This window comes from Rhinolophus ferrumequinum, chromosome 17 (genome assembly GCF_004115265.2).
Source record: "Rhinolophus ferrumequinum isolate MPI-CBG mRhiFer1 chromosome 17, mRhiFer1_v1.p, whole genome shotgun sequence".
NCBI lineage: Eukaryota > Metazoa > Chordata > Mammalia > Chiroptera > Rhinolophidae > Rhinolophus > Rhinolophus ferrumequinum.
The window spans coordinates 29,717,442-29,743,214 of NC_046300.1; the positions used below are offsets into that span (position 1 = coordinate 29,717,442).

The 25,773-nt window shown below is 35.9% G+C and overlaps 1 protein-coding gene across 8 annotated transcripts in view; it reads left to right on the forward strand.

Moving 5' to 3' along the window:
• TBC1D5 (TBC1 domain family member 5) overlaps positions 1-25,773 on the forward strand; it is a 510,030-nt gene that overhangs the window by 271,798 nt on the left and 212,459 nt on the right. For all 8 annotated transcript variants that reach the window (XM_033133071.1, XM_033133070.1, XM_033133068.1 and 5 more), the window contains 4 exons: positions 11,487-11,595; positions 13,036-13,125; positions 13,222-13,296; positions 14,426-14,493. In XM_033133071.1, coding sequence (XP_032988962.1) covers positions 11,487-11,595; positions 13,036-13,125; positions 13,222-13,296; positions 14,426-14,493 — 342 coding nt within the window. The remainder of the gene's footprint in view (positions 1-11,486; positions 11,596-13,035; positions 13,126-13,221; positions 13,297-14,425; positions 14,494-25,773) is intronic.

Below are 25,773 nucleotides of genomic sequence, written 5' to 3' on the forward strand. Positions count from 1 at the left end.
GTGACACATGACCGTGTAACCTTAAATCAATATAACCCAAGCTGACTTGAGCATACACGTTAGAGTTCCTTTCTTTATCCAGAAGCCCCTTCAAGCCCTTTATATTACGTGTAGGTAGGCTTTAGGGGAGTTTTTTTTTTCATATTTGTTTATTTACACTGTCAGCTGCAAGCTCCAGTCATCTAAAAACTGTCAATGTTTATCTTTGAAAAGACAGCATACATTTGAAATATGAGGATAAACAGCTCTGAGTCAGGCAGCCCCGAGAGTCCCTTCCCCGGGACACACTTCTGTTTTCCCCACTGGCCCCAGTTGAATATGCCCACTGTCAGCCCCGGGAGTTTTTGTAAGTGAATTTGTTAACATTAGGATGTTGGGCTTTTTAGGTATGGTCGTGAAATCGACAAAATTAAAAATTTTGTCAGTGATGTTGAAGTGTGTTGCTGGGTCTATAATTTGAGAAAATAATGCATAGAATTAGGGTTTAAACTTGGAAAGTTATATGAGGTGTGACACTGAAGTTCACGAACTCATCCTAGAAAAAGTGCTACCTACCTCATTGCTGAATATCACTGCCATCACCTTTGAAGTACTCCCCTTGGGAAGCTATGCACCAACGCCAGCACCTAGTCCACCCTTCAAAGCAATTTTGGAACTCTGTGGAATGGCCATCAGAGCAGTCGCCGTATTACCCTTGATGTCCTGAATGTCATCAAAATGTCTTCCTTTCAATATTTCCTTAATTTCTAGTAGAGAAACAAGTCATTGGGGACCAGATCAGGTGAGTAGGGATGGTGCTCCAATACGGTTATTTGTTTATTGGCTAAAAACTCCCTCACAGACAGTGCCATGTGAGCTGGTGTATTGTTGTGATGCAAGAGCCATGAATTGTTGGTGAAAATTTCAGGTCGTCTAACTTTTTCACACAGTCTTCTTAGCACTTCCAAATAGTAAACTTAGTTAACTGTTTGTCCAGTAGGTACAAATTCATAATGAATAATCCCTCTGGTATCAAAAAAAAGACTAGTAACATCATTGCAACAAGTTCACAAACTTAATTGTCAATTTTTTTAAAATTTTACAAATAGCTTGCTATTTATATATTGGTCTGCTTTATAGTTATATTGTTAGCTCTATATAATGCTTAATTTTTGACTTTTAATTTGATGGACAGTTTGTAACTTTCAAAGACATAGTTTAAGGGTGAAATTTTCATAGAATATTTTAACAGAAATTGATATTCAGTATTTGTCTATTTTCTATATCAGGTTTACCTTACCTTTTGGGAAAACGTGTCAGTAGTTAATAATCCAATTTTTCATTTTATATTTAATCCAGAGTTTTATATAAGTGCTTTTGTGACGTGTGGGACGGGGTGTATTTTTTTTTTTTTTTTTTGGTTCAAGAGAGATAACGTATCTCAATCATTCTGCAGATCTTTATTGTAGATTCTTTTATAGGCAAGCCAGTGTACTAAACCTCCAAGACCCAAAGAGGAATAAAACAGATCCTGCCTCTGGTGTCCTCATGATTTAGGAGGGAAGACAAACATGGAAGGAACTAACATAGATGATGACAGGTGTTACAATGGGGACATTTTACTAACAACTAGAGGAATACCAGATGGGGTAGTTAAAACTCAGGGGTGGAGTGGTGGGTGGTAAGCAGGAAGATATGTTTGCTAGACATTCTAGAGAGACAGGAGTTTTCTGTGAGGTAAACAATATGAACAAAGACAATCTTCATTTTCTACTCTTTAGCAGTACATTCCTTTTTTTTTTTTTTGCACTATTAGAATGGGAAGATTCCATTGGCCTTATGTTTGTCAGTGACAAAATTATGTCCTTACTTTTAAAGATAGCTAAAATGACTTACACAACATATATGTGTGTGTGTGTGTGTGTATCTGTTTAATTGTGGTGACATTGTTATTTTGCGTGAACTGCTATTTCGTGCAAAGTTTTAGGTTTCAGTATATCATAGCTGTTTGATATATTTGAATCAATGATCAAAAACTTGAACTGGGACTTGAAAAAATGTATCTTTAAGTCGCACAAAATTACAGAAAGCAGTTGATAATAATACAATTGAGAATGAATATTACTTGTCTAGAAATATGGGGAAAATTGATAAAGAAACTATGGAATGAAAAATAGACTGCTAATGAAGAAATATTTGAAATTTAAAAGACGTCCTAGTACCATCTGAACATAAGGACATAGATTTCTTTCCATGATTATAGATGCAATGTTCTGAGATAGATATAGAAGTAGTTTATAGTCTGGTTGACATAGTCTCAAGAACTCTCAAAGATTGTATTTCGAGCTACTGTTCAGATTAGGAAAGTAATTCAGATGACATGCCCAAGTCTCTCAACCCATTTGAAGTAAAACAGGATAGTTCAACACCATCTCTTAATTCTCATTACAAGTTTTTAATGTGCTTCTAGATCTTGAAGTTCCCTTGAGCAGGAGAGTTTTGCTATCACTGAACCAGGCACAGACCTCTCGTTATTTTGATTTTGTTCAATCCACAGTAATAAATTTATAAGCTCTGCAGTATCTACTGTTGTTTCCTTGACCTCCCCACCTTACCATGGGGTCACACCCAGAGACTGCTTCTCCCCTTTGTATTCTAACTGTGTATGTAGGTTAAACAGGGACTGTTTTTTCAGTGAGAGATTTGGGAGAGGGTAGAAGGAGTGGGATAAGTAAATAAAGCCAGAGTGGTCTGTTTGGCATTTTTAATACTACCCACATCCCTGGGGGCAGTTTCTCCTACTGCCACCTGGGTTGCTAATGGACCCTAGAAAAGGAACCCAGTTTTCCTGCCTCTATATCTTTAGGTGCCATTCCTAATCATAATATTTTTAAAGACTTTAGAAAAAAATTTGAACTTTCTCATGGTGCTAATTTTAAATTTTATAGTAGCATTCCATGTTTCCATAAATGGAAACATCTCGTGGATTCATATAAAGATGTCTGTGGCCATGTAATTAAATTTTATGTGGCATGCATTTGGGAATATCTGAATTACTGAACAGCAAATAACAAAAGGCCTTTTTATGAAGTCAGGACTTAGATTGGGTTCTTCTGAAGTAGGTGAACTTTCAAATATACAATTTCAGCAGTGGCGAATACTTTTACCCAACACAGGATTTTTTTATGACGTGATTTCATTTGGGCAAGGAAGTCATGAGAAAATGGTTCATCTTCCACAGTAATGCAGAGCAACTGTTTAATAAAAGCAGTAATAAATATACTATCCCCACTGTCTTTCTAGCCTACATGGGAAGCAGAGTGCAGACTCATAGTAGGTCTCTACCCGAGTTCTTCATTTTAGTATTTTCCCATCCGTCTGCCCCTCACCCTCAAAACTGGTGTTAAGAAAAGGGATTTTCCTCCCTCTTCTTTCGATACATGGTAACACATCAGTTATTTAGAGGTCAAATATATAATAGCATCCACCAATTAGAATATAGTCATACAGAAACTTAGAAATAGGTGGAAAATATTCAATTGGCCAAGATGTTTGTTCATTAAAGTATAGAAGAGCCCGTTCACCCTTATCCTGCTTCCACCTCGTCTTACTTCTCGGTGTTTTTTTTTTTAAATTAAAAAAGATTGTGATAGTTTGTGATATTGAAATAGTGAAGCTAGAATGTATAACAGTTTAAAGTCTAGTTTGTTGCCTTTATTTTTAAAAGGACGATCTGAGCAAATGACAGACGTGTACACATTTAGAATTTTTGAAACCTAACGTGTAATCATTACACACATTGGTAGCTGATAGCCTGACAAGGATGGTCATGAGAGAAATGCCACTAAAAACAGCACGGGAAACTCTAAAAACAAAGCAGTGTGGAGTTATTTCATATAGCGGCAAATAGCTATGCATTTTCCAAATATGTCCTACATCTGGACAAAAATTCCTTTAAATCTTGGAGATGTTTTGATGTTCTGAACATTTTTGTGTTGAGGGAAAAAAATTACTTATATGGCATACATTGGCCTTTCATCATGCTGGGTAAATGAGGCATTCAAGCATTTTTTTTTTTAATTGGTGAGTTTTTTCCTTTCTAATTATGAATGAGTGAGATTTTCTAGAAGTCCTTGGGTTGGGGATATTAATATTTTCTTACCTTTTCAGAGGCCCATGTGAAATTGTTTGCCCAGGCACATTAATCCAAACAAATTATAATCTACATATTGATTTTAAACTAAAGTTTATTTTTATCATACGGCCCATTTATCTTTCTTTAAAATTCCCATTACCTCAATCTTTGAGTCAATCTGTTGCTGAGTATGGTTATATTAGGCTTGTGATCCAAATCTTGTGTCTGGTTTCTAGCCTTGATCATTTTTGATAACTTATAGATGTATCACTGTCATCACTAAAGATTTGCTTTCCTAACTTTTATGTGTGTGTGTATGAGAGAAGAGGGAGGTGCTTCAAAGTGGGGCAGAGAGTGGTGGTAGTGACAGAAGCACAGACGGAGAGGCAATGAGATAGAAACAAAAAAGATTAACATAACTTGTGACATCTACATCCGATCTTATCAGTAGCACCATTCATTAATTACATACTGTTACATCTCTCATGAAATTACCTTGATATTTTTCACCACTTATGCTATTTAACTTTTAACATATATCTGTCTTCCCCCAATAACACTATATATGAATATGTATTGTGTATATTTACCTTTATATCCCTTGAACTTTCATAGTTGTTATTTTAAAAACTGAATGTATATGTGTATGGTTCATCATCTTTCAAACACTTTGAAGTTTGCTGTCCAATATGAGAACCACTATCCACATGATGCTATTTAATTTCATGTTGAAATTAATTGAAACAAAATATGTAGTTCCTCGGTTGCAGTAGTCATACTTCACCTGCTTAGTAAGTAGTCACTTGTGATTAGTGATTACCATATTGGACAGTCAGGTACACAACATTCCTGTCATCTCAGAAAGTTCTGTTGGACAGTGTTCATCTAGAAGTTATCAAATGAATGATCGATTCAGTTAAAATATAATCCATTTAAGAGAAAGCCTTTCAAGGGTACATTTATTTCTATATGTGCAATAACCTATAAGTCAGTCCAGCCTTAGAAACTATGCTTTAAGAGATGGGATTGACTTTTAATTAGGGTATCAGATTTTGCTGAATAAATTCCTATTTCTAAATTACTGGAAAATAATTTGATCTCAATTCTGTATTTGCCTTACAGTGTTGCTTGCATTATAGACTGTGTGGCAAATTCCTTATCGTATAGAAAGTTAGGCATCAAGCTCATGCTAGTTTCTACAAATATTAGGTTGGTCCAAAAGTAATTGCGAGTTTGCAATTATTTTTAACCTTTTAAACCACAATTACTTTTGTACCAACCTAATGTCAAGATACACAAGGTGGGATGGGAATGGAAGCAGGTGGGGGAAGTCTGCAGGGAGGTGTCTCAAGGAAGGGTATTGTCTCTTATTAATAATATAAGAAACATCAGTACACCATGGAAGATAAAAGCTATTTATTTCAGACAACTTCATAGAGATTGTCAGCTACAGGATCCTTTTCTCACCTTATTTCTAAATGCTGATCCTTCGATTAGTAATATAATGATCTTTATTATGTGCTTAAGTTTTATACCCTCATGATACAGCTTTTCTTGGTTCCTTTTCTAAAAGTGTGTTGGGAGTGTTTACCTACTTTAATCTGACCCTGAATTTAGAAGCTCTTAAAAAACTACATTTTGAAGAAAATAATACATATTTTCTTTTCTTTTTTAAAAAGAATATTCTACCTGTCACTGCAAAATTGTTGCTAACTTAGTTCCTCGTGTCCTTGAGGTGGGGGCTCAAGATTTCTTGGTTCAGAGTTAAGTCCAAACCTGAATCAAATCATCATAAATTACTTTTAACAAACCTCCAGACACGGAACTGTTTGTTGCCTTTGTTTCAGTGGAGCCTCATCATATGAGAACATATTTCACCCAGACATATGAGAAATCCATTTTAAGCTTGTGAACAATTGTGTACTCTATTTTTATATTTACTTATGTATATAAGTGGTAAGCCCTGATGTTTCATTATAGAGGGAAGAAAGCTTTAAATAAAAGTAAGTTTTTAAAAATTCCTGATAGAGGAAGCAAAAAAGCCAGTACAGTTTCTAATTGCCTTTTAGAGTCTCTGAGTTCCCTCATTACCTGTGATTTAAGCTAAAAATGAGGTAATTATAGCTAACATCAGTGTTTATCTGGTTGATCTTGGCACCTGCAGTCCTAATGTTGTAGCTTACCCAGATCTGGTGCCACACTTCGCAGTCTGATGCTGACATACCTAATTTACACTTCTCATATTTCCATTGATTTTTGCTTCACATGTTCCCTTTTCTGTTCAAATGGCATTTTTAAAATCATACCTTTAAAATGGGATACAGTTACATACTCTTTTACATGGAATATTGGAATTAGGATACAATCGTTTCATTAATAGAAAGGTTTAATTAGTATGTTTCTCTGCAGATTAGAAACAGATTAAAAATCCATTGTTTCCTTTTTCCTTTGCATTTATTTGATAAAGCAAATGATTATAATTAATAGGGCAAGTTTTCAAATATCAGCACGCACTTTAGGATTATGCAATTGTGTAAACCTTTTTGCATCAGGTTCCGTTTTCCTACCTTGCACTTCCTCCTCACCTTCAATGTTCCACGTATCTAACTCTGATCTGACCATGCTTAAGCATCACCTTATGTTGCCCTGGCCTTCAGTTACTGTTACTATAGTCAGGTCTCAAAAATGAGTTAATCCTGGTTGACTGGCCAACCTTGTAAACTGCGTGGTCACCTATGAGAACTCCTTTACCTCAGTTCCCCCTTATGACACTTCCCTGACAGCCAGAAACATGTGTCCTCCCTCTTTCTTCTATTACCTGTGACTTGTTGAGCTTCCCCAGAGTGATAATCCCTTCGCTGCATGCAGCAACTTCATTCTCAGTAAAAACCCAAGTAGCTCCTCTTAACCAAGTATTGAAGATCCTAAGTACTAGACTCTGTGCGTAGTCCCTGAGCTTTTTACAATTACTGTAGTTGTTTGGGTTTCTTAAGTTAGCCCCATAAGACACGTGCTTCCCTGTCCAGATAATGTTTGAAAATGGGCTAGAAGCCATCATATAAAATATACAACATAAAATGTTTTCTCGAGTGCATCATCATTTGGTACAACGATTCAGAAATTTTCTAGTCCAGAATTGCCACACAATTAAGTCACTTATACATTATTTAGGTTATAAAAGTACTTAAACAATTATATTTAGAAGGTTTTAACTAGTTTCATACTAATTTTATGTGTGTATCTTGGGAAAATACTACCTTACAATACACAATTTGATATAAATATTCCCTTATGATCATCAGCTATATTTATTCACTGCATATTCTAGTTGATTTCTGTTAAAAAGGAAAGAAAAAACTGGTAGGAGGCTTACTTACCTAAGAAAGTTTTCATAGAGGGAAGGCAACAATCTCTACAAAAGTTGATTTCATTTACTTAGAAATGTGATCAGCGCCCATGGCTGACATTTTAATCAGTCACAGTGTTATCTCAGGAGCACAGAGGTGCGCTCAGAATCCTTCTCAACACAGTGCTTCCAAGGTGCCATTATGAATCAGTATGAGAAATGAAACCAGCTCATCTCCTCTCCTCCCTACTGAGATGCTGGTTGTTTTCAGGTACCCAGTGCCTGCAAGGCAGAGTAGTTGCCACTAGATGGCACTGGTGCTGTGTCAAGAGAGCCCTCAAGGCCCAGATATCTCATCTGCTGTGTTTAAGGCATTTACACATTTAAATGTCCCAAGTTGTTCTAACCACTCACAGCAGCTGTTGACTTATCTTCCCAGACCAACTGGTGAAAAATTTTCTCTCTGCCCTTGGACTTGATGTTCACAAACGAAAAATCTAAGGAAGAAAGTTTTAAGGGCACATTTCTATCTTGCCTTGTTGCCAGAGGCCATGCTTGCCTTTGTTGTCTGGAGTATCATGTTCCCCTTCGGTGTGGTCTTCCACCTTATTCCAGGAAGATACTTGTCCCAGTTCTCATTGCTTTTTTCCCTTAACAAAGTATTTAATTTTCCTGAGCCTTAGTTAGCTTCCTCATATGTAAAGAGGGTTAAAAATACACACCCTTGGGTTGTTTCAGAAAGGTTAAAAGTGATGTGTCTAAACTATTATTTATTATGACATGGATTTTTTAAGCATTTTCATAGCATTATTGCCAGATTTTTGCTATTAACAGCCACCCTATATTTTTTTTTTAGGTAAGACAAAGTTTAGCAACTACCTTTCATTTATTTATTATTAATTAAACTGAGAAATTCTACCACTGATGCCTCAGTACTTATTATTTTCCCATGTTTCACCTGCGTTCAGTAGCCCAGCTCCCCTCACAGGGATGACTGACCTTTTCAACATTTCGCCCTTTAGTGTCTGTTGAACCTCTGACAGTTCAGTTATTGGACGTAGCATTTCAGTGTCTATGGTGTTATTATTTCTTATTTTCTATACTGAGTTTTAATTTTTAGGTGTAAAAGTATTTTCTCTCCTCTTAATACCAGAGTGCTTTGCCTTCATCGTGTCATCATCAGTTTGCACGTAACATCTACTCCCTTAACTTCATGCTTTTCAAAAACCAGCTCTGAGAGTTGAGCACATAGGAGGCACTAAATAAATGTTTATTGTACACATGCTGTATCAGTTTATTAGTAAAACACTCTTCCATAGACAAGAAAGACAATTCATAGATCACGTTGTGGCTTTTCTGTTGCGAGAGCTCTTCACCACTTCGAGTTGTTATTCCTTAATTGGAACTATAAGTACCCATGAATACATTTAAATGATTGTGGATTTCAGAGATAATGTTTCCATTTCACATGCCTCAGTCTCCTTTTCTCTTTACCAACACTGTAATCAAGGCACAGGATCTTATTTAAGCTAACAAATAATTATCCTTCATTACGTAAGTAGTATGTAACTTGGCCTTAAAAGGCTGCATAACTTGACAAAATGGCAGTGCATCTAGCCACCAGCTGCGTCTGCTTGCACAATGTCTTGGTACTTTTGAATAGAAGCTGATTTTGGAAGAGGCTTGGGGAGTCATTGCCTCACACTTCCTTCTCTTATCTGGGACGTATTGTTTTTTTCAGGCCATGGAACTGCGTGGTCTCTCACAAATTATAAAATATCTTGGGTTAGAATGCATTGGAAATCGGTGCTTTTTGTTCACAGACCACAAGCTCTTTAAAAATAGTTTGTAAGATGTATTCCTGTAATGTTCTATGTCCTCATCGCTAAACTGGGTAAAAACAAAAGAACAATATGAGAGATGGGTAATATATTTGAAATTGGTGGGAAGTGGGTAATACATTTAAAATCTTAGGTAATACAAATGGACTAAAGTGATTTTAAAGACCCTAAGATTTTAGGGAACACTTCTTTGAACTTGGAGTGGCTAAGAATGAATTAAGCATGAAAACAATGGAAAGAGCATCAAGAAAAATTAATGTTAGTTTTGTATTATACGTAAATTTTAAAAGCTTCAGTGTGTGTAGACAAATTAACATGATTGGGTTAAAAATATGTATATGGCCGGCAAAGGTGTGATGTCTTTAACCTGTGAGATCCTCCTCTCTTGGACCTGTAATATGGCACACTAATAAAAGTAGTATTAAAATATTAACAATAATTTTTTTAATGTTATAATATACTGGGCACCCTTCTGAGGGCCAGTCATGTACTTTAATCCTCATAATAATTTTTTGAAGTAGATGTTATTATTTTTATTCCATTTACAGATGAGGAAACAGCCGCACAGGGAGGTTATGTAACTTGCCCATGCTTGCATAGCGAGTTAAGTAGCAAGTAAATTGAGTACTGTTTCTGAGTACATGGCTGTCTTTTTAATCCCAGGGGTGTGGTTCTGATGTCTACATGTTTTCTTAACCATTATCCTACACTGTTTGAAAGAGGCAAACGGCAAAAAAAGGAAGTTTTAAAAAAGAAATGAAATGACCCAAAAGCCTGAAAATTTCTCAGTTTCATCAATGATGCAAATGCAAATTAAAAGTGAAATATTATTTTCTCTTATGAATAGCGTGATAACAATAGGAACTTTTCATGGAGTGATGGTAGGGACGTATTTCCGCAGCAGGGGTCCCACTCAGCGTTCTTAGCCACAAGGCCTGCCTGGCAGAGGCGCAGTGTGATTGGGGGTCAGGCTGCAGGGCAGAGGCTGGAAGTTCTCCTGGCATTGGGGATGTACCCTTGCCTTGGTAACTCTTCTGGACAACTGGAAAAGATGCAGCTTGCTCCACAATCTGGTTTTGGAACTTCAGGGGTACAATGGTTGTTCCAAAGCTGCCCTTTCTCAAAACGAGTGGGGTCTACCATGACCACTTCATGTATATGTGGAAGGATGATTGAGGGTTTCAGAGGCTTTCTTTTGAGGACGTCTCTGAAGAGATTGCCAGGGTTTTAGCTTTGATAAACAATTTTAAATTAATAAGTTTTTTTGTGGCATTATGAAATCTGAGAGAAATTTCACAGAACTGTACTCCGTAGCATCAACTGTGGACAAATGGTTCTTAATGTTTAGTTTGGTACAAGATGCTGGGAATATAGGTCTACTCCCTTTATTCAAACTCAGTAAATGGTTTGGGACAATTAATTTCCAATTGTTTCCCAGTAGAGCAGATTTACTTGTATATTAATGAGGCACAGGTGTTAGGCCCCTGGTGTCTGCGTGCCTGGGAGGCATATTTCAGTTGTTTATCTGCTCAGCCATAGGTACTGCAAGGTACTCAAGCTTGCCTTTAACAGTTTTTACAGTGAGGCTTTTCGAGTGTTGTTTTTTTTTTTTTTTTAAATTTGCCTGCACCTGTTAAAATTTTAAAACTGATCATGTAGAAAGAAGTTGCAGAGATTTCAATAGTAAATAGCACTAAAAGTTAAAGAAAGTAGTCTTCTGTTATATTTAACTACCCAGCCTGACATTAAAGAGAAATGGGTTCATTTAAACAAATATTTCATGTGAGAAGCCAATATAATCAACAATACACTTTTTTGTTGTGTGTTTTGGGAGCAGGTATATCTTTGTCAATGGCTAAAGCAGTCATATGCTTATATTAATATTCATTTTTTTCTTGTCTATTCACTGAACTGCACTACCAACATTTTAGAGGAAATGGAATAGCCTCCATAGGCATTATGAATTTCAGTAGCTGGCATAATTATAGCGATCTACATATTCATTAAATCTACAGAACTCTGTCCAAAAAGACAGCCATGCGTTCAGAAACAGTACACAACTAAATATATACGTTTTAAAAGTTGCATTTCTTAGACTTATTTAAAATTAATTTCCTGTAGCACTTCTCTCCAAGCAGAAGAATTCTAACAAAAGGATCCCCATGCTTTGGTTTCTTGCATATAGGAAAGAATGGGAAGAACTATTTGTAAACAACAATTACTTGGCAACAATAAGGCAGAAGGGGATTAATGGGCAGCTGAGAAGCAGCAGGTTCCGCAGCATTTGCTGGAAGGTAAGAAGAAAATATTTATTTACAGTTGGTGGTTGCAGTATATCAACACATAACCGAAGCCCTGGAAGATTACCCATGCAAGGTATCACGGAATTTTCCAAGAGACTCCACTCTCAGTTTTTCTGGCCATCATGTTTACCTTTCATAGGACATTTACTGATAAGGTTGAACCACCTTAGTGCTGAATAATGGTAATAGTAAAGGAGTCCTTTGAAATAACCGTCTTTTCATCTCACTTGATGGTGCAGAATTCAAAGCAACACCTTTGCATTCCCCAGAGGCTTTTGCAGAAATCCTTAAACTGGGCAGGAGCAGAGGGGGATTAACTTTCAGGTTCCTGTTATATCAAGGACCGTCATTTAGTCCTCTTCTCTTTTTTTTTTTTTCATAATAGGGGAGAGAAAAGATTTTTTATATTTATTTTACTATAAACACAAGATGAAGGGCAGCAAGGAGAAATAGAAGGAAAATAGATCAGTCTCTTTCCAAGAGGAAGGGCCATTGGTTATCAAAACTAGTAATAATGATCAGCAGTTATCTTTTTAATTGCTTGGAAATATTTTCCCCTTTTGTTCTCTTGAAACGAATTAATTTCAGTTTAGACTCATTTCTAAAATGACTTCTCTTGAAAGTTTTTTAGGATGTATCTGCATAAATTGAGCATCCAGAGTCTGCAAGTAAAGACAGTAAGGAAAGCATGATGTATTAGACAGTTTTAGATTTAATAATTTAGATTTAATAATTAAAATACATTTTTCTTCTGTTAGATGCAGGCAGTAAAGGCAGGAGACCTGCTGCTAGAATATTTGTATACAAATATTTGTGCCTCACCCCCCATTCTTTGTTGTTTAACTTTTAGTATCCTTCGTTTGCTGAAAATAAACTCAAATGCAGATTTATTTTAATGTATTAAACTAAATTAAATCAAATTTGTCTAAGAATGCTTCTTGTTTTCTTAAGCTGATTGCCAGTGTAAATTAAATTTTCTGCTGTAAAAGGAATGACTTCGCCTCTCAGGTTGTGTCCTAAGATTGTTCTTCTCTGCCCTTTACCTGCTTCTTTTAAGGCAAATCTTAAACCTGGAAATTACCAATTGGACCTTATTACTGTTAATGACCCTCTCACCCCCATTCATATAAAACAGTAAAATGGGAACTATAGTTGAACCTCAATGAATTTCTCTTTGTTCATTTTTAATATAAATCTGGAGGGAAGGTTGATTCTATTTTATAGTGTAGCTTTTGAGATCTTGTTTTTTTTGGCCTTTGTTTACTTTTGGAATTGTTCAAATATGTATTTCTAATATATCTCCAAAACAGTGTATCAAGAATTGGAATGATGATATGAATATGAATATCTCAATTTTCAGGTGATTCTGTTTGGCATGGTTTCACATTTTAATGATTTTTATAAAAGTTTTCATTTTGTTCTTCTTGACAGCTATTTCTTTGTGTTCTTCCTCAAGATAAAAGTCAGTGGATAAGTAGAATTAAAGAATTAAGAGCATGGTATAGCAACATCAAGGAAATAGTAAGTTGTACTTTAATTAATGTAATTCTTTTCTTCCATATGCTTCAAAGGCCAGTAGCCTCTGATCTTTGTGTATATTTTTTCTTTCTTTACCAGCACATCACAAACCCCAGGAAGGTTGTTGGCCAGCAAGACTTGATGATCAATAATCCCCTCTCACAGGACGAAGGGGTAAAGTTCATCTTTATTCCTATATCAACTTCTTTTGCCCATAAGAATATGTTTATCAGACTGCTTAGCAATCACCACGAAAGCAGGATTATTTCATACCCGTTTGTTTTTTTTAATCCCACATACTATACCGCTTAAAACCTGATGGGAATTCTTCCATGCCATATACATTCTGTGTTGTAGGAAGTTTATGATGTGTTTCTGTGGAATGGCTGTACAGAGGGGAAGTCCGAAGAGGTCTGTTCCTTAAGAACTAAGGGGCAAAACAGAAGAGCATAAAGATGAGGAATGAACTGTTTCATCAATGCCGCAGTGAAGAGTGGGGAGGAAAGCCTCCCTTTCTGATGAAAATAGGGAAGAGTTCACTTGGTAGGATTAACTCCCAAGGAGACAGGAAACTATTGATAGTGAGTCTCAAAGAAGTTTTTAAAGGTCAGGGCAAAGATTAGACCTATCTCCACTCATATTTTAGTGAAGACTAGGAATAATTATTACTTTAGAGGTGTTGCATAACTTCTTTAATTACTGCTCTAATTCCTAGTTCCCTGCTAACAGAAACTTTTTTTCCGGTTAATATATAATATTAGCATTTCTCTTTCCTGATACATATAATTATTATAATATAGTCTATGGTTTAGCAGCATAAAATATTGTTAAGTAAATTTTAAAACTTGACTTAAATTTACAATTTGAAAAGTGAATTAAAATCTATTCAATTATAAAACCAAGCTTTGTAGAAAACGTGTATCTTTCTTAGTGTGTTGCGAATTCAGGTCAAGTTTAGGTTGGGACAGGTTAGGCTATGGCGCCACCCTAATCCCAGCAGACCTTTTTGTTGTTGCAGGGGTGTATAGCAGTAAAAGTATCATTCACTTTGTATAGATAACAAAAAATATATATATTAAATATATGCATGTACAATAATATCATTGGAAAAATTGATGTTAGAATAAGGATATGTTTCTGAGAGTAAACTAGATTTTAATAAAAGTTCCAATTTCAGGTTTCCTATATGCAATGTGAAATGATAGAGAAGGATAAATTTAATCATTTAAATTATTAAATTGAGATAGTAAAAGTCAAGCAAAGATGTGAGATTATTTTAAATAGGTTGTTCTCCTTATTTCAGAGTCTTTGGAACAAATTCTTCCAAGATAAAGAACTTCGATCAATGATTGAACAAGATGTCAAAAGAACGTATGTAGAATTATTTATAAGTTATTTTCAATAATTCAAATTAGTGTTACCTCTATGTAATTTAGCAAAACGAGAAATCCATAGGGGAGCTTTAATTGAATGCAGTGTTCTACTTGTATAATAAAGTTATTTTGCGCAAGTTTTGATAATAACGATCATTTTCCATTCTTAATAGATTTCTGTGTTCCCTTTTTCAAAATAAATGGTTATATTGATATGTTTAAAATAATATTTAATCAGTTTTTCAGTTTCCAACAATTATTTGAAGTCATGAGTTTCTGATTAAGGTTATATTATGCATTCATAATATGGGTGTTGCTAGAAAAATGTATCTCTTGCTTTACACCTTTGAATCCCTTTCTAACCAAATTACCTGTTAAATGACAACTATCATTTTTATTCTCCTTATTTCTCTTCCTCTTGAAGCCATTCAGGTTTGCACATAATCTCTTTTCTCAGTCTACTCAGTATTCATCTTGTGGAAAATTAGTTTCCTTCTTATTTATTAGCACATAGTTAATATCCATAACTTTTATAGATCGGACCTCATCTTTCTGAGTTAAGTACATGGATTTTGTATAGGAAGATCCTAAGGTAAGTTCTAGAAACATATGCTATCATCTTGTGCAAATTACTTTCAGTGAAAGTCTTTCTCCTCAGTGTCCTTCTCTGTGACACAGGGATAATAGTAATACAGTTTTGTTACAGATTAATGAGTATATGTTGTAATAGTAGTAAATGCAGTACATTTATACTTTGAACTGTAAACAATTGTGTACATGTTAGTAAATATAATTTAATCATTGGGATATAGGGTGAGCCAGGTATATCTCTCGTGCCTTGTTCCAGGTCCTTCTGTAGATTTGCCTGTCTGGCCACTCCTAGTTCAACTCCTACTAGATCTATTACATTGTCAAAGCCTGTGACTCTAATATTCATGTCTTCCCAGGTCCAAACACAGAACAATCAGGTGACAGGGAATGCTCTTAAGGTTCTTCTACATATTTAACAAATGAAATTTTCTGTTTTAAAATGAAAGTAATTCAGAGGAATCATGAGTTCAGAATACAAAGAAATCTTAGATAACTGGCCATGCCAGTGGGTCGGGGGTTGGGAGATATGGGACCACTTTGATGAGCTTGAGTTACCCGTTTAACCCAGGAGTAACCACTTATAGAGAAGCTACTCTCAGAGGTGTGGCGTGGCCAGGCTTGATCTCTCCAGTATTAGTTTCAGAAAGTAGAATGCCATTGTGTTGGTGCACAGGAGGCACTCAATAAATATTTGTGGAATCAAACAAAAAGAATAAATTTCCTTATCCATCATTTAAGTAACTAGGTAATCAGTGGCAGTAAAATAGGCTTTTAAAAACAAAATGCAAGGTATATGTTGCTAACCAAGCAGTCAAGGTGTCTCTTTATAAAAAATGCTAGCTAGTTATCTTAGAAAACTTGACAGCATCAGCTTGAAGTGGCTAATAAGATGGATTCTAATCAATCTCTCTACCTTTATTAAATGGAAATGGAGGTACCATGGCACTAGGGCGGAGGCACATACTCAGAAGCCATTGGGCCACGTTGATTAAAATAGCAGACAAGAGAAGGAAAATAAAACTCAGATAGCTAAACCAAATAGATAGGGGTATTGGGAGGCTATTCATCATTTGGTTACTTAGCCAAACATTTCTGCTTTGCTGTGTTAGAAAGTGTTATTTTTTTTCTTTTTTAAATTCTGTTGGGGAACAGTGTGTTTCTCCAGGGCCCATCAGCTCCAAGTCGTTGTCCTTCAATCTAGTTGTGGAGGGCGCAGCTCAGCTCCAAGTCCAGTTGCTGTTTTCAATCTTTAGTTGCAGGGGGCGCAGCCCACCATCCCATGCGGGAATTGAACAGCAACCTTGTTGAGAACCCACACTCCAACCAACTGAGCCATCCGGCCGCCCCTCCAGAAGCTCAGCGGCAGCTCGTTGTCTTCATTCTAGTTGTGGAAGGCGCAGCTTACTGGCCCATGTGGGAATTGAACTGGGAACCCTGTTGTTCAGAGCTTGTGCTCTAACCAACTGAGCCATCCAGCCACCCCGAAAATGTTATTTCTTATAAGCTGTATCCTTGTAACTATTTGGTTTTGTATTTTCTGTGCATATTTCTTATAAAAATGTATGTGTGTTATATGCATATTATATATAAAACATATATGTTATATATATATATAATTTGTCTCCACTGGTACATTTTAATTAAGTTGGCAAACCTGAGATTTAGGGAAGGGAAGGCAGCTAGGAGGCCCTATAGTTCATAGCATAGGTGGGGGAGGTTGCATACCTTCTTCCCCAGAAGGCTCTCCCATGGCTCTCTCTACATTTAAAGTAAGTTTCCTTGCCATCTCTATATACATTTTGTGGCAAGTAACAGCTTGTAGGGTAAGACTGTCAGCCTTATTTTAAAACCACCAAATTGCCTAATCATAAAGCTGAATATCAGCTTGAATAATTTTACTACTTTAGGTAATACATTATCTTTATAAGGCACTACATGATCTAAAATCCATGGTTTTCAATCCAGTCTGTAAAGCAGCACATGATGCAGTAGGAGAAGGAAAGAAGTATAGCTCAGTGAATGTTATACAGTGTTACTAGTTCACTGGCATCTGTGATAAGAATTCTGGGGTTTTTTTAAATGTCTATTTATTGAACGTCTGCTGTGTTCCAGGCTCATCCTTTGCATTGTGGAAACAGTGGTGGGTAAGACAGACAAGGTCCTGCTATCACAGGCTGTACATTTTAGTGTTGGAGGGTGGGTGAGTAAGACAATCAGCATGTATAGATAAAGAGGGTAATTGCAGAGGGTGCTAATTGCTGTGAAGAAATAAAGAAGGTTAAAAGGACAGCTATTAACCTAGAGGGACGGCTGCTTTAGGAACAGTGATCTGAAAAGGCATTTCTAAGAAGCAGACATTTGAGATGTGAAAAAAATTTAAAAGCCAGTCTTGAGGATTTAGGGGAAGCACATTCCAGGCAGAGGGAACAGCTGGTGCAAAGTCCCTCAGTTAAAATAAGCTCAGCATTTGGAGGAACAAAGGGAAGGCAGGTATGGCTGGAGGGAAGTGATTTAAGTAGGGAAATCTGAGAGGAGGGCAAAAGCCTGTGTAAACCTGGTGAGGAGTTTGGATTTTATTCCAATTGCAATGGGAAGCCATTGGAAGATACTGAGCAGGGGTGTGATGTCTAAAAAGATAATTCTGGCTGCCGTGATAGTGTGGTGAAGGAGAAGGTAAGAATATAAGCTGGAAAAGCAGCTAGGAGTGAATCTATTGCAGTATTCTAAGCTGAGTGATGTCAGTAACTTAGACTAAAGGTGCAGTAATAAACAAAGATGTTTAAGAGTGGACAGGTCGAGGATATACAGTTTATATATTGAAATACAAATTAGAGAGTCATTATATGTAGTTTTCTCCCATTCATCAGTTCTGTTCCATTTTTACTGCTGTTTCAGGTCCTTTTTACCTCCTACCTATTCTCTTGTCAGTTGTTCTCTTGGATCTATTACCTGTCTCTTCCAGTCCTAGCTGTGTGTTACAGCTCTACTTTCTCAAAGCACATTTCTAGTCATGACACTTGCCTAATCTTAAACCACCTTTGACTCTCTGGTCTGTAAAAGAATGGACTTACTCCTTAACACACACACACAGTTCCCTTTTAGGATTTTCCATTTACCTTTCTGTTATTGATTTCTACTTTAATTCCATTGTGGTCTGAGAGCAGACATTGTATGATTTCTAGTCCGTCAAATTTATTAAGGTGCGTTTTATGGTCCAGAATGTGGTCTATCTTGTGAATATTCCACATGAGCTTGAGAAGAATGTGTGTTCTGCTGTTGTTTGAAGATGTACTAGTGTATAGATGTCAATTATATCTATTTGATTGATGATATTATTGAGTTCAACTATGTCTTTACTGATTTTCTGCCTGCCAGATCTGTCCAGTGCTGATAGTGGTGTGTTGAAGTGGCCAACCATGATAGTGGATTCTTTTCATTTTTTTTGCAATTTTATTGGTGTTTTTCCTTACATAGTGTGATGCTCTTTTGTTAGGCGCATGCATGTGAAGGATTGTTATGTCTTTTGGGAGAACTGACCCCTTTTTAAATTATGTAATGCCCTTTTTAATCTTTTAATTAGTGTTAGCATGGTATGTTCTTCTCCATGTATTTACTTTTATCTACATGTGTCTTTATATTTAAAATGGGTTTCTTGTAGGCAACATATAGTCGGTTCTTATTTTTTTGATCTGTGCTGACACTTTTAATTGGTGCATTTAGATTATTAATGTTCAAAGTGATTATAGATATAGTTGGATTATTGTATATTATATTTGTTACTGTTTTCTATGTATTACATTTGTTCTTTGTTCCAGTTTTTGTCTTCCACTCTTTCTGCCTTTCATTGTGTGAATTGAGCATTTTATATTATTCCATTTTCTCTTTTTTCTTAGCATATTGGTTTTATTTGTTCTTGTATTTTTTAGCGGTTGCCCTAGAATTTGCAGTATACATTTCAGCTAATGCAAATCCACTTTCAAATAACATTACCGCTTCACAGATAGTGTGAGTAATTTATAGTAACAAAATAATCCTAATTCTTCCCTCCGATCTCATTTCTTTCATTCATTTGATTTATATGTAAGCATACATAAGCATATACAAAGGGTGCCAAAAAAATGTATACACATTTTAAGAAAGAAAAACTGTATTAAAATTGTAATACTCAATATATACTGATAACAAAAGATGAATACAAGTCACATTTGACTTCTGCAATTATAAGAGACGCTCAAAGTGGTTACCATCAGCGTCCAGACACTTCTGATTACAGAGAACTACTGCATGATCAACGTTGACAAAGTGTCCATCTGTATACATTTTGGGGGCACCCCCAGTATATACGTATGTATATATGTGTGCACTCACATGAGCATTCACAATTGAATACATAGTTATTACTATTTTGATCAAACTGTTATCTATTACATCAATTAAGAATAAGAAAAATAGAAGTTTTTATTTTATCTTTACTTGTATTTTCCTTCTTATGCTCTTTCATTATGTAGATCCAAATTTCTGACCTTTATTATTTACCTTTTCTCTAAAGCACTTTTTAAGTCGTTTCTCTTGGAGCAGGTCTACTGGCAATAGATCCCCTATTTTTGTTTGTTTGAGAATATCTTTATTTCTCCTTCACTTTTTTTTTTTGAAAGGAATGCTAAAATGTTTATTTTATTTTTCTCCTTCACTTTTGGAGAATAATTTTGCAGGGTGCAGAATTCTAGGTTGGTGGTTTTTTTGGGGTATTTTTTTTTTCTCTCAATACTTTCAATATTTCACTCCACTTTCTTCTTGCTTGCGTGGTTTCTGAAAAGATGGATGTAATTCCTATCTTTTTTTCTGTGTAGAAAAGGTGTTTTTTTCCTCTTTCAGAACTGTATCTTTGATTTTTTTTGTAGTTTGAAAATGGTATAGTTCTTTTTGCATTTATTCTGCTTGGTGTTTTCTGAGCTTCATAGATATGTGGTTTAGTGTATTACATTAATTTGGGGGATTTCTCAGTATTTTTTCAAATATTTGTTTCTGTTCCTTTCTCTCTTTTTTCTCCTTCTGATATTCCCATTATGTGTATGTTACACCTTTTATAGTTGTCCCACAGCCCTTGGCTTTTCTGTTCTTTTTTTTTTCTTTTTCTGTCTTGGTTCTCTTTGCCTTTTAGTTCTTGAGAGCTCTATCAATATATCCTTTAGCTCTGAGATTCTTTCCTCAGCCATGTTAGTCTTCTAATAAGCCCATCAAAGGTATTCCTCATTTCTGCTACAGTGTTTTTAATCTCTAGCATTTCTTTTTTGCTTCGTTCTTGGGATTTCCATCTCTCTGCTTACACTGCCCATCTGTTCTTATATGCTCTCACTATATCCATTAGAGCCCTTAGCATACTATTCTTTTTTTTTTTTAATTCCTGAGCTCATAATTCTAACGTATCTGCCTTGTCTGGTTCTGATGCTTACTCTGTCTCTTTAAATTATGCTTTTTGCCTTTTGGTATATCTTGTAATTTTTCTTGATAGCCAGACATAATGTAGTGGGGAAAAGGAAGTGCTGTCAATAGGCTTTTAGTAAAGCAGTGATAGAATGAAGGTGAAGGGGAAGGCTTGAGTCCTATGATTAGGTCTCCGTCTTTTCATAAGCCTGTGCCTCTGGACTGGGATGTTCACAAGTGTTTCTCAGTCTCCACAAACTCCGCCTTCCCCTGCCTTAGATGGAACAGGATGGCTAGAGTAGGCTGGGGTTGGGCATTTCTCCTTTCCCAGGTCGTTTAGGTTCTGATGATACCCAGCAGGTTAGGCTCTGGTTAACTAGTTTTCCCTGAGGGCAGGCCTTGTTAGGAAGAACAGAGTACTCTATTCAGAAACTGCTCCTTTTCCCCGTCCCACTGCTGGAAGCTGAGGGGATTTTTCTCTGATATTTAATGTGGGAACCTGGTTGAGCACCTAGAAGTAAATCTCCCAATGTAGTGAGGCCCCTGTATGAGTGGGTCCACCTAGAGTCTTTAACTCATGAATAGTTCATCAGTTGCAGCTCAGGTTTTCCTGCCCAGGCACTGTTTCCTGCTTGTGAGTCTCTCTGGTAAGTTGTCACTCCCTTATTTCCCTGTCTGTCTCTTCAATTTCGGGGACAGCAGTTTGCCCTGTGTCCTCTCCATTCTATGGTTCCAGGAAGAGTTGTTGATGTTTGAGTCTGCTCAGCTTTTTACTTGTTTAGATGAAGTAGCAATGTCCAGACCCCGTATATGCCGAGCCTGAAACCTGAAGTCCTTCCACAGTTGCCTTTTAGACCAGTGCTGGGGCATTATTCCTTAAACAGCTTTGTGCTTTCCTTTTTCCATGCTTTGCATTACTTGGCCTCTCCTCTTGTGAATGCTGCTTACCCCTCCTTTCTTGCCCCCCCCCCCACCGGGGGTGATTTCTGACAATTCATCCTTCAAAGCCTGAGTTCATCACCATTCTGTTCATGAAGGGTTTTCCAGTCTTCACAATTAGAAATAATTTGTGCGTATTCTATCTATGTTCTAGTAGAATTTTCTTAATAACTTTTTGATGCTATTGCTTAATTTTGTTTCGTTTTATATTTACTGAGATCTGCCAAGGTATTCAATCTGCCAGTATATTCAGTACATTTATGTTAATCTACTCCACGTGCCAGGCACTGGAGATGCCAAGATAAATATGACATGAACCCTTAAGAAGCTCAAAGTCTGATAGAGAAAGCAGCCCAGAAAAGTTGCAGTGTAAGAGGACTGGCGCTATAATAGAAACAGTAAGTCCAAGAGCTCTGGTGTTAGCCCAGATCTCATCTTTTAGACCTAATAAGCCCCTGGAGGGCATGGGCCTAATCTTGTTTTGGTCTCACTGTGCAGAGTCAAGTTGATGTTTAATAAATGATCACTGATTGTGAATCTTAATACTTATGATCAGTTATTTGATTTTAGTAATAACAGTCTCTAATATTTTCAGTCCTCAGACATATAAGCACACTTTTAAAAAAATAAATACTATCACTGGCCTCCTCGCCTGAGTTTAAACAAGGCTAATGAGCTGTGCATCATTGTTGCCATCATTATTGAATTTATTTGATCTGAATGCCACTGTATTAAATATTATCTCCTCTTTCAACTAATTTTAATATTCGTTTATTCTACTATCCCTTTTTGGCCTGAAAGGCTTTTGTATTCAATTCAATTAACTGTTCTTTACCTCAACCTAATGAGGTTGTTACTGTTCTCATTTTTATTACTGAAAAAAGTGATAATCAAAAGGCAAATCAAGAGGTTTCCAATTCACAGCATTTTTAATTCAGAACTTGAATCGTCCATTCCGAACCAATTTTGCCATGCTTCAAAGGCTGTAACATTAAATGAAATTCAGTATTATTTTAAATGATGGGAAGTATTGAGTTCAGAATAAAATATCATTTCCATATTACATGCCAAAGAAGTCTGTTATTTGGTCTATCAAGGTCTATTCTAAAAGTATATTTAAAGTGTCTATAACATCATTTGCAAATTAACATATTTATAAGCTATTGCCAGAAAGTATCATGTTTTCTTCAAATGTGTTCTTCCTCTCCTTTCAATTAAATGATTAAAATTCTTTAACTTACTTTTAAAATTGTAACTTGACTATGTCTGATCACCCTTAGGATATGCTAGTCCTCATCTTCAATTTTTGGTCTAATTCTGGTTATTGTAAGTTTATTGCAGTTAGCACTGCAGGCAGCTCATTCACCAGTTAATTACATACTTTCCTACTTGAACCTCCATGATCTGGTTAGATCTATAAAGATTCCACTTTCTCATTTTAATGCTTCCTTTTGTTTAAATTTAACATATGGGCCAAGCTTTAGACATTATTTCAGCAAACTTTGTCTCCTCAGTTATTTTCAGCTTGTCATTTGATATTTTGTGGATTCATTAATAATTGCAAAAATTCTCTTTTGAAAACTGGTGGCTCCATTTTGCTAGCCACCAGGCTCATGTGACTTCTTAAATTTAAATTAATTAAGAGTAAATAAAATTTAAAATTGCCTTCATTCATAGCAGCCACATTTCAAGTGCCAATGGCTGGTGTATGGGACAGCACAGATATAGGACATTTCTGTTGTAGGAAGTTCTATTGGACAGCACTGTAGGAAATTCATTGTTGCTGTATTTTTTATAGTATATGATATGAATATCTGCATTTCATTTTTATTGGTAGTGAACTTTTAGATATGGCTTACTCTAAATATTTACTTTTATGTCATTTCTCTGCCCTTAAGAAACCTTCATGAATTTTTATAGTACACAAGTCTTATTTGAGTTTTTGGTCAAATTTAGTTATTATTACATTGTAGTAGGCAGCTTGAAATTATAGTACTTTGAAAATTTTTTCTCTTATTAGTGGTATACAAAAGTGATTTTATGAAGTTAATGTGTTGATTTTTTTCCCCCTTGTTTAAAGTCCATCTTCTCCAGTTTCCATTTGGGGAGAAATACTGTTAGTGCTCTGTAAAGTGTGACTTGATTGTCACACTTTATAAGTTTAATATGTCCTAAATGTTGGTATCTTTTATACACTTTTCCGCCAAGCCCGTTTTTTACTTAAATAAAAAAGAAATTCCTCAGGGAAGGAAGATTTTACAGGCAATTTCAGAACAGAATTGATTTTGGTGTGTGTTAATGCAGACAATCTGCCCAGTGTTAAAATGTTAGAGAGAAAAAAAAAAACACACAAGCTGCCATGTTCGTGTGATCACAGCAAAATAGCAGCTTGTATTTATATTTTCAGTCTCCTCGAGGTGGACTGCAGGCACACATGAATGAGTGGATGTACTTGGTGTTGTGTTGTGGTTTTATTTAATGCAGGCAAAGTACATGCTTGTGCATGCACGACCAGCCCTCACATATGCACTTGTTCACAGCCGAGAAAGTGAAAACTACAACACAAGCCGCTCTTTAAGAGTTGTCGGCAACCTGTGTGTGTTTTTTAAATATTAAAGAAGGGGAAAAACAGATTTTCAGGAATATAAGAAACGGTTCTTCTGTTAAATGGCCTGTAGTCCTTCTTCATTTGACAACAGTTAAGGTAAAAACAAAATACTTGATTATTGTGGTTGCATGTATTTATTTAGAAATGTATTTTCCTGGTCCTATTCCTGTATTTCATGTGTGTGTTTCCCATTTGCGCTCCATTTAAGCATGCAAGTTCTTACCACACATTTATTCCAATTTATGGGATATTTAAAAACTTGAAAAAAATGTGTTTTTTTAGTATTTGAGTGAAAATCTAGGTGTATTTGCTACCTGCTACGCAGTTGCAGTGCTTCGATTAGTAGTATGCTGATGCTCCTAATCTTTGGAATTCAGGAGCCCTGGCGTAGGTAGCAACAGTTCACCAATGTCACCCTGAGCTGCTGAAAAGGTTTTGCTTTTGAGATCCTCCTTGTTTTAGAGTAATTTTAGGGTAAGCCTGATTTTTCAGCACTGTTTGTAATGGTAGTTTCACTTATTGACTACGAGTAGGTTAAAAAGTAGTCTGGTGGATGGCAAAGTAATACCCCTCCTGAAATATTCCTAGTTAGACATAGCCTGTTCAGTGATGTAACATAACCTTTTAGAACTGTCACGCAGATTTGAAATTGAAACTGCTCTGCTACTTCGAGGGTAAATGCTTTGAATTACATACTTTCACAATTTTTTCTTAACTATTGAAAAACTTCAAAATAAAGTCTGTATTTTCAGTTCTGACTATATCTATCAACCTATTTTTTTCCTAATTTTTCATCTTTATGGTAGAGTAGAACCGTTTTGTGGGCTTTTTTTTTTTTTTTTTTGCTTGTTTGTTTGTTTTTGACAAGAGGTAGCAGGAGGCAGTGAGAGAGATGACAGCCTGCTATGTAACTCAAGGTATTAGAGAACTAGATAGAACCTTTGATATAAAAAAAACCTCTATTTAGATGGTGACAGATACCACCTCCTGAAATTCCAGCCCCACCTGCCCTTTCCCCTGATGCATTCTTTGATATTTCCTGTCATCCTGACCCTTCTGCTTCATCTTCTTCCCTGTATGGTGATTTCAAACTCCCACCTTCCATGTTAGAATTTTGGAAATTTTTCTACAATCTTCTTGGGCCGGCTTCTACACCTTACCACCACAGCAAATTCCTACTTTCTTTTCTTTGCCTCTTTTAAAATCAGTGTTCACCACCACTTTATGGCCTATGAAAGCTGCATGTTTCTTTTGTCTTTATCAATTGCAGAAACAAAGACAGCAGAACTGTGGTTTACACATTCTTATACTTCGCTTCTCCACCTCTGGTCCTGAGTACATAGGTTTAACTTTTCGTGGGTTGGTTTGTTTGTAGGTTTGTCAATTTATTTATTCATTCAACAAATACTCCTTGAGAAATTACTGTGTACCAGCTACTGTTCTACAAGTTGAGGATCCTAATAAAGAAAATAGTGTCTCTTCTGTTCTTATATAGATCATGTACATTTTATGTTCATTATCTTTCTTTAAAAATACCTGTAAAATGTCTATTTTATCTCCTAGGTTTTCTTCAGTACTCAGTTCTTATAGTATTTTTGAATTATTTATCCATATATTTATTCAAATAAAAATGCATATACAGAAGGGATACAGTATTGATACATGCTACAGCATACAAATATCATGCTAAGTGAATGACACCTGTCACAAAAGACA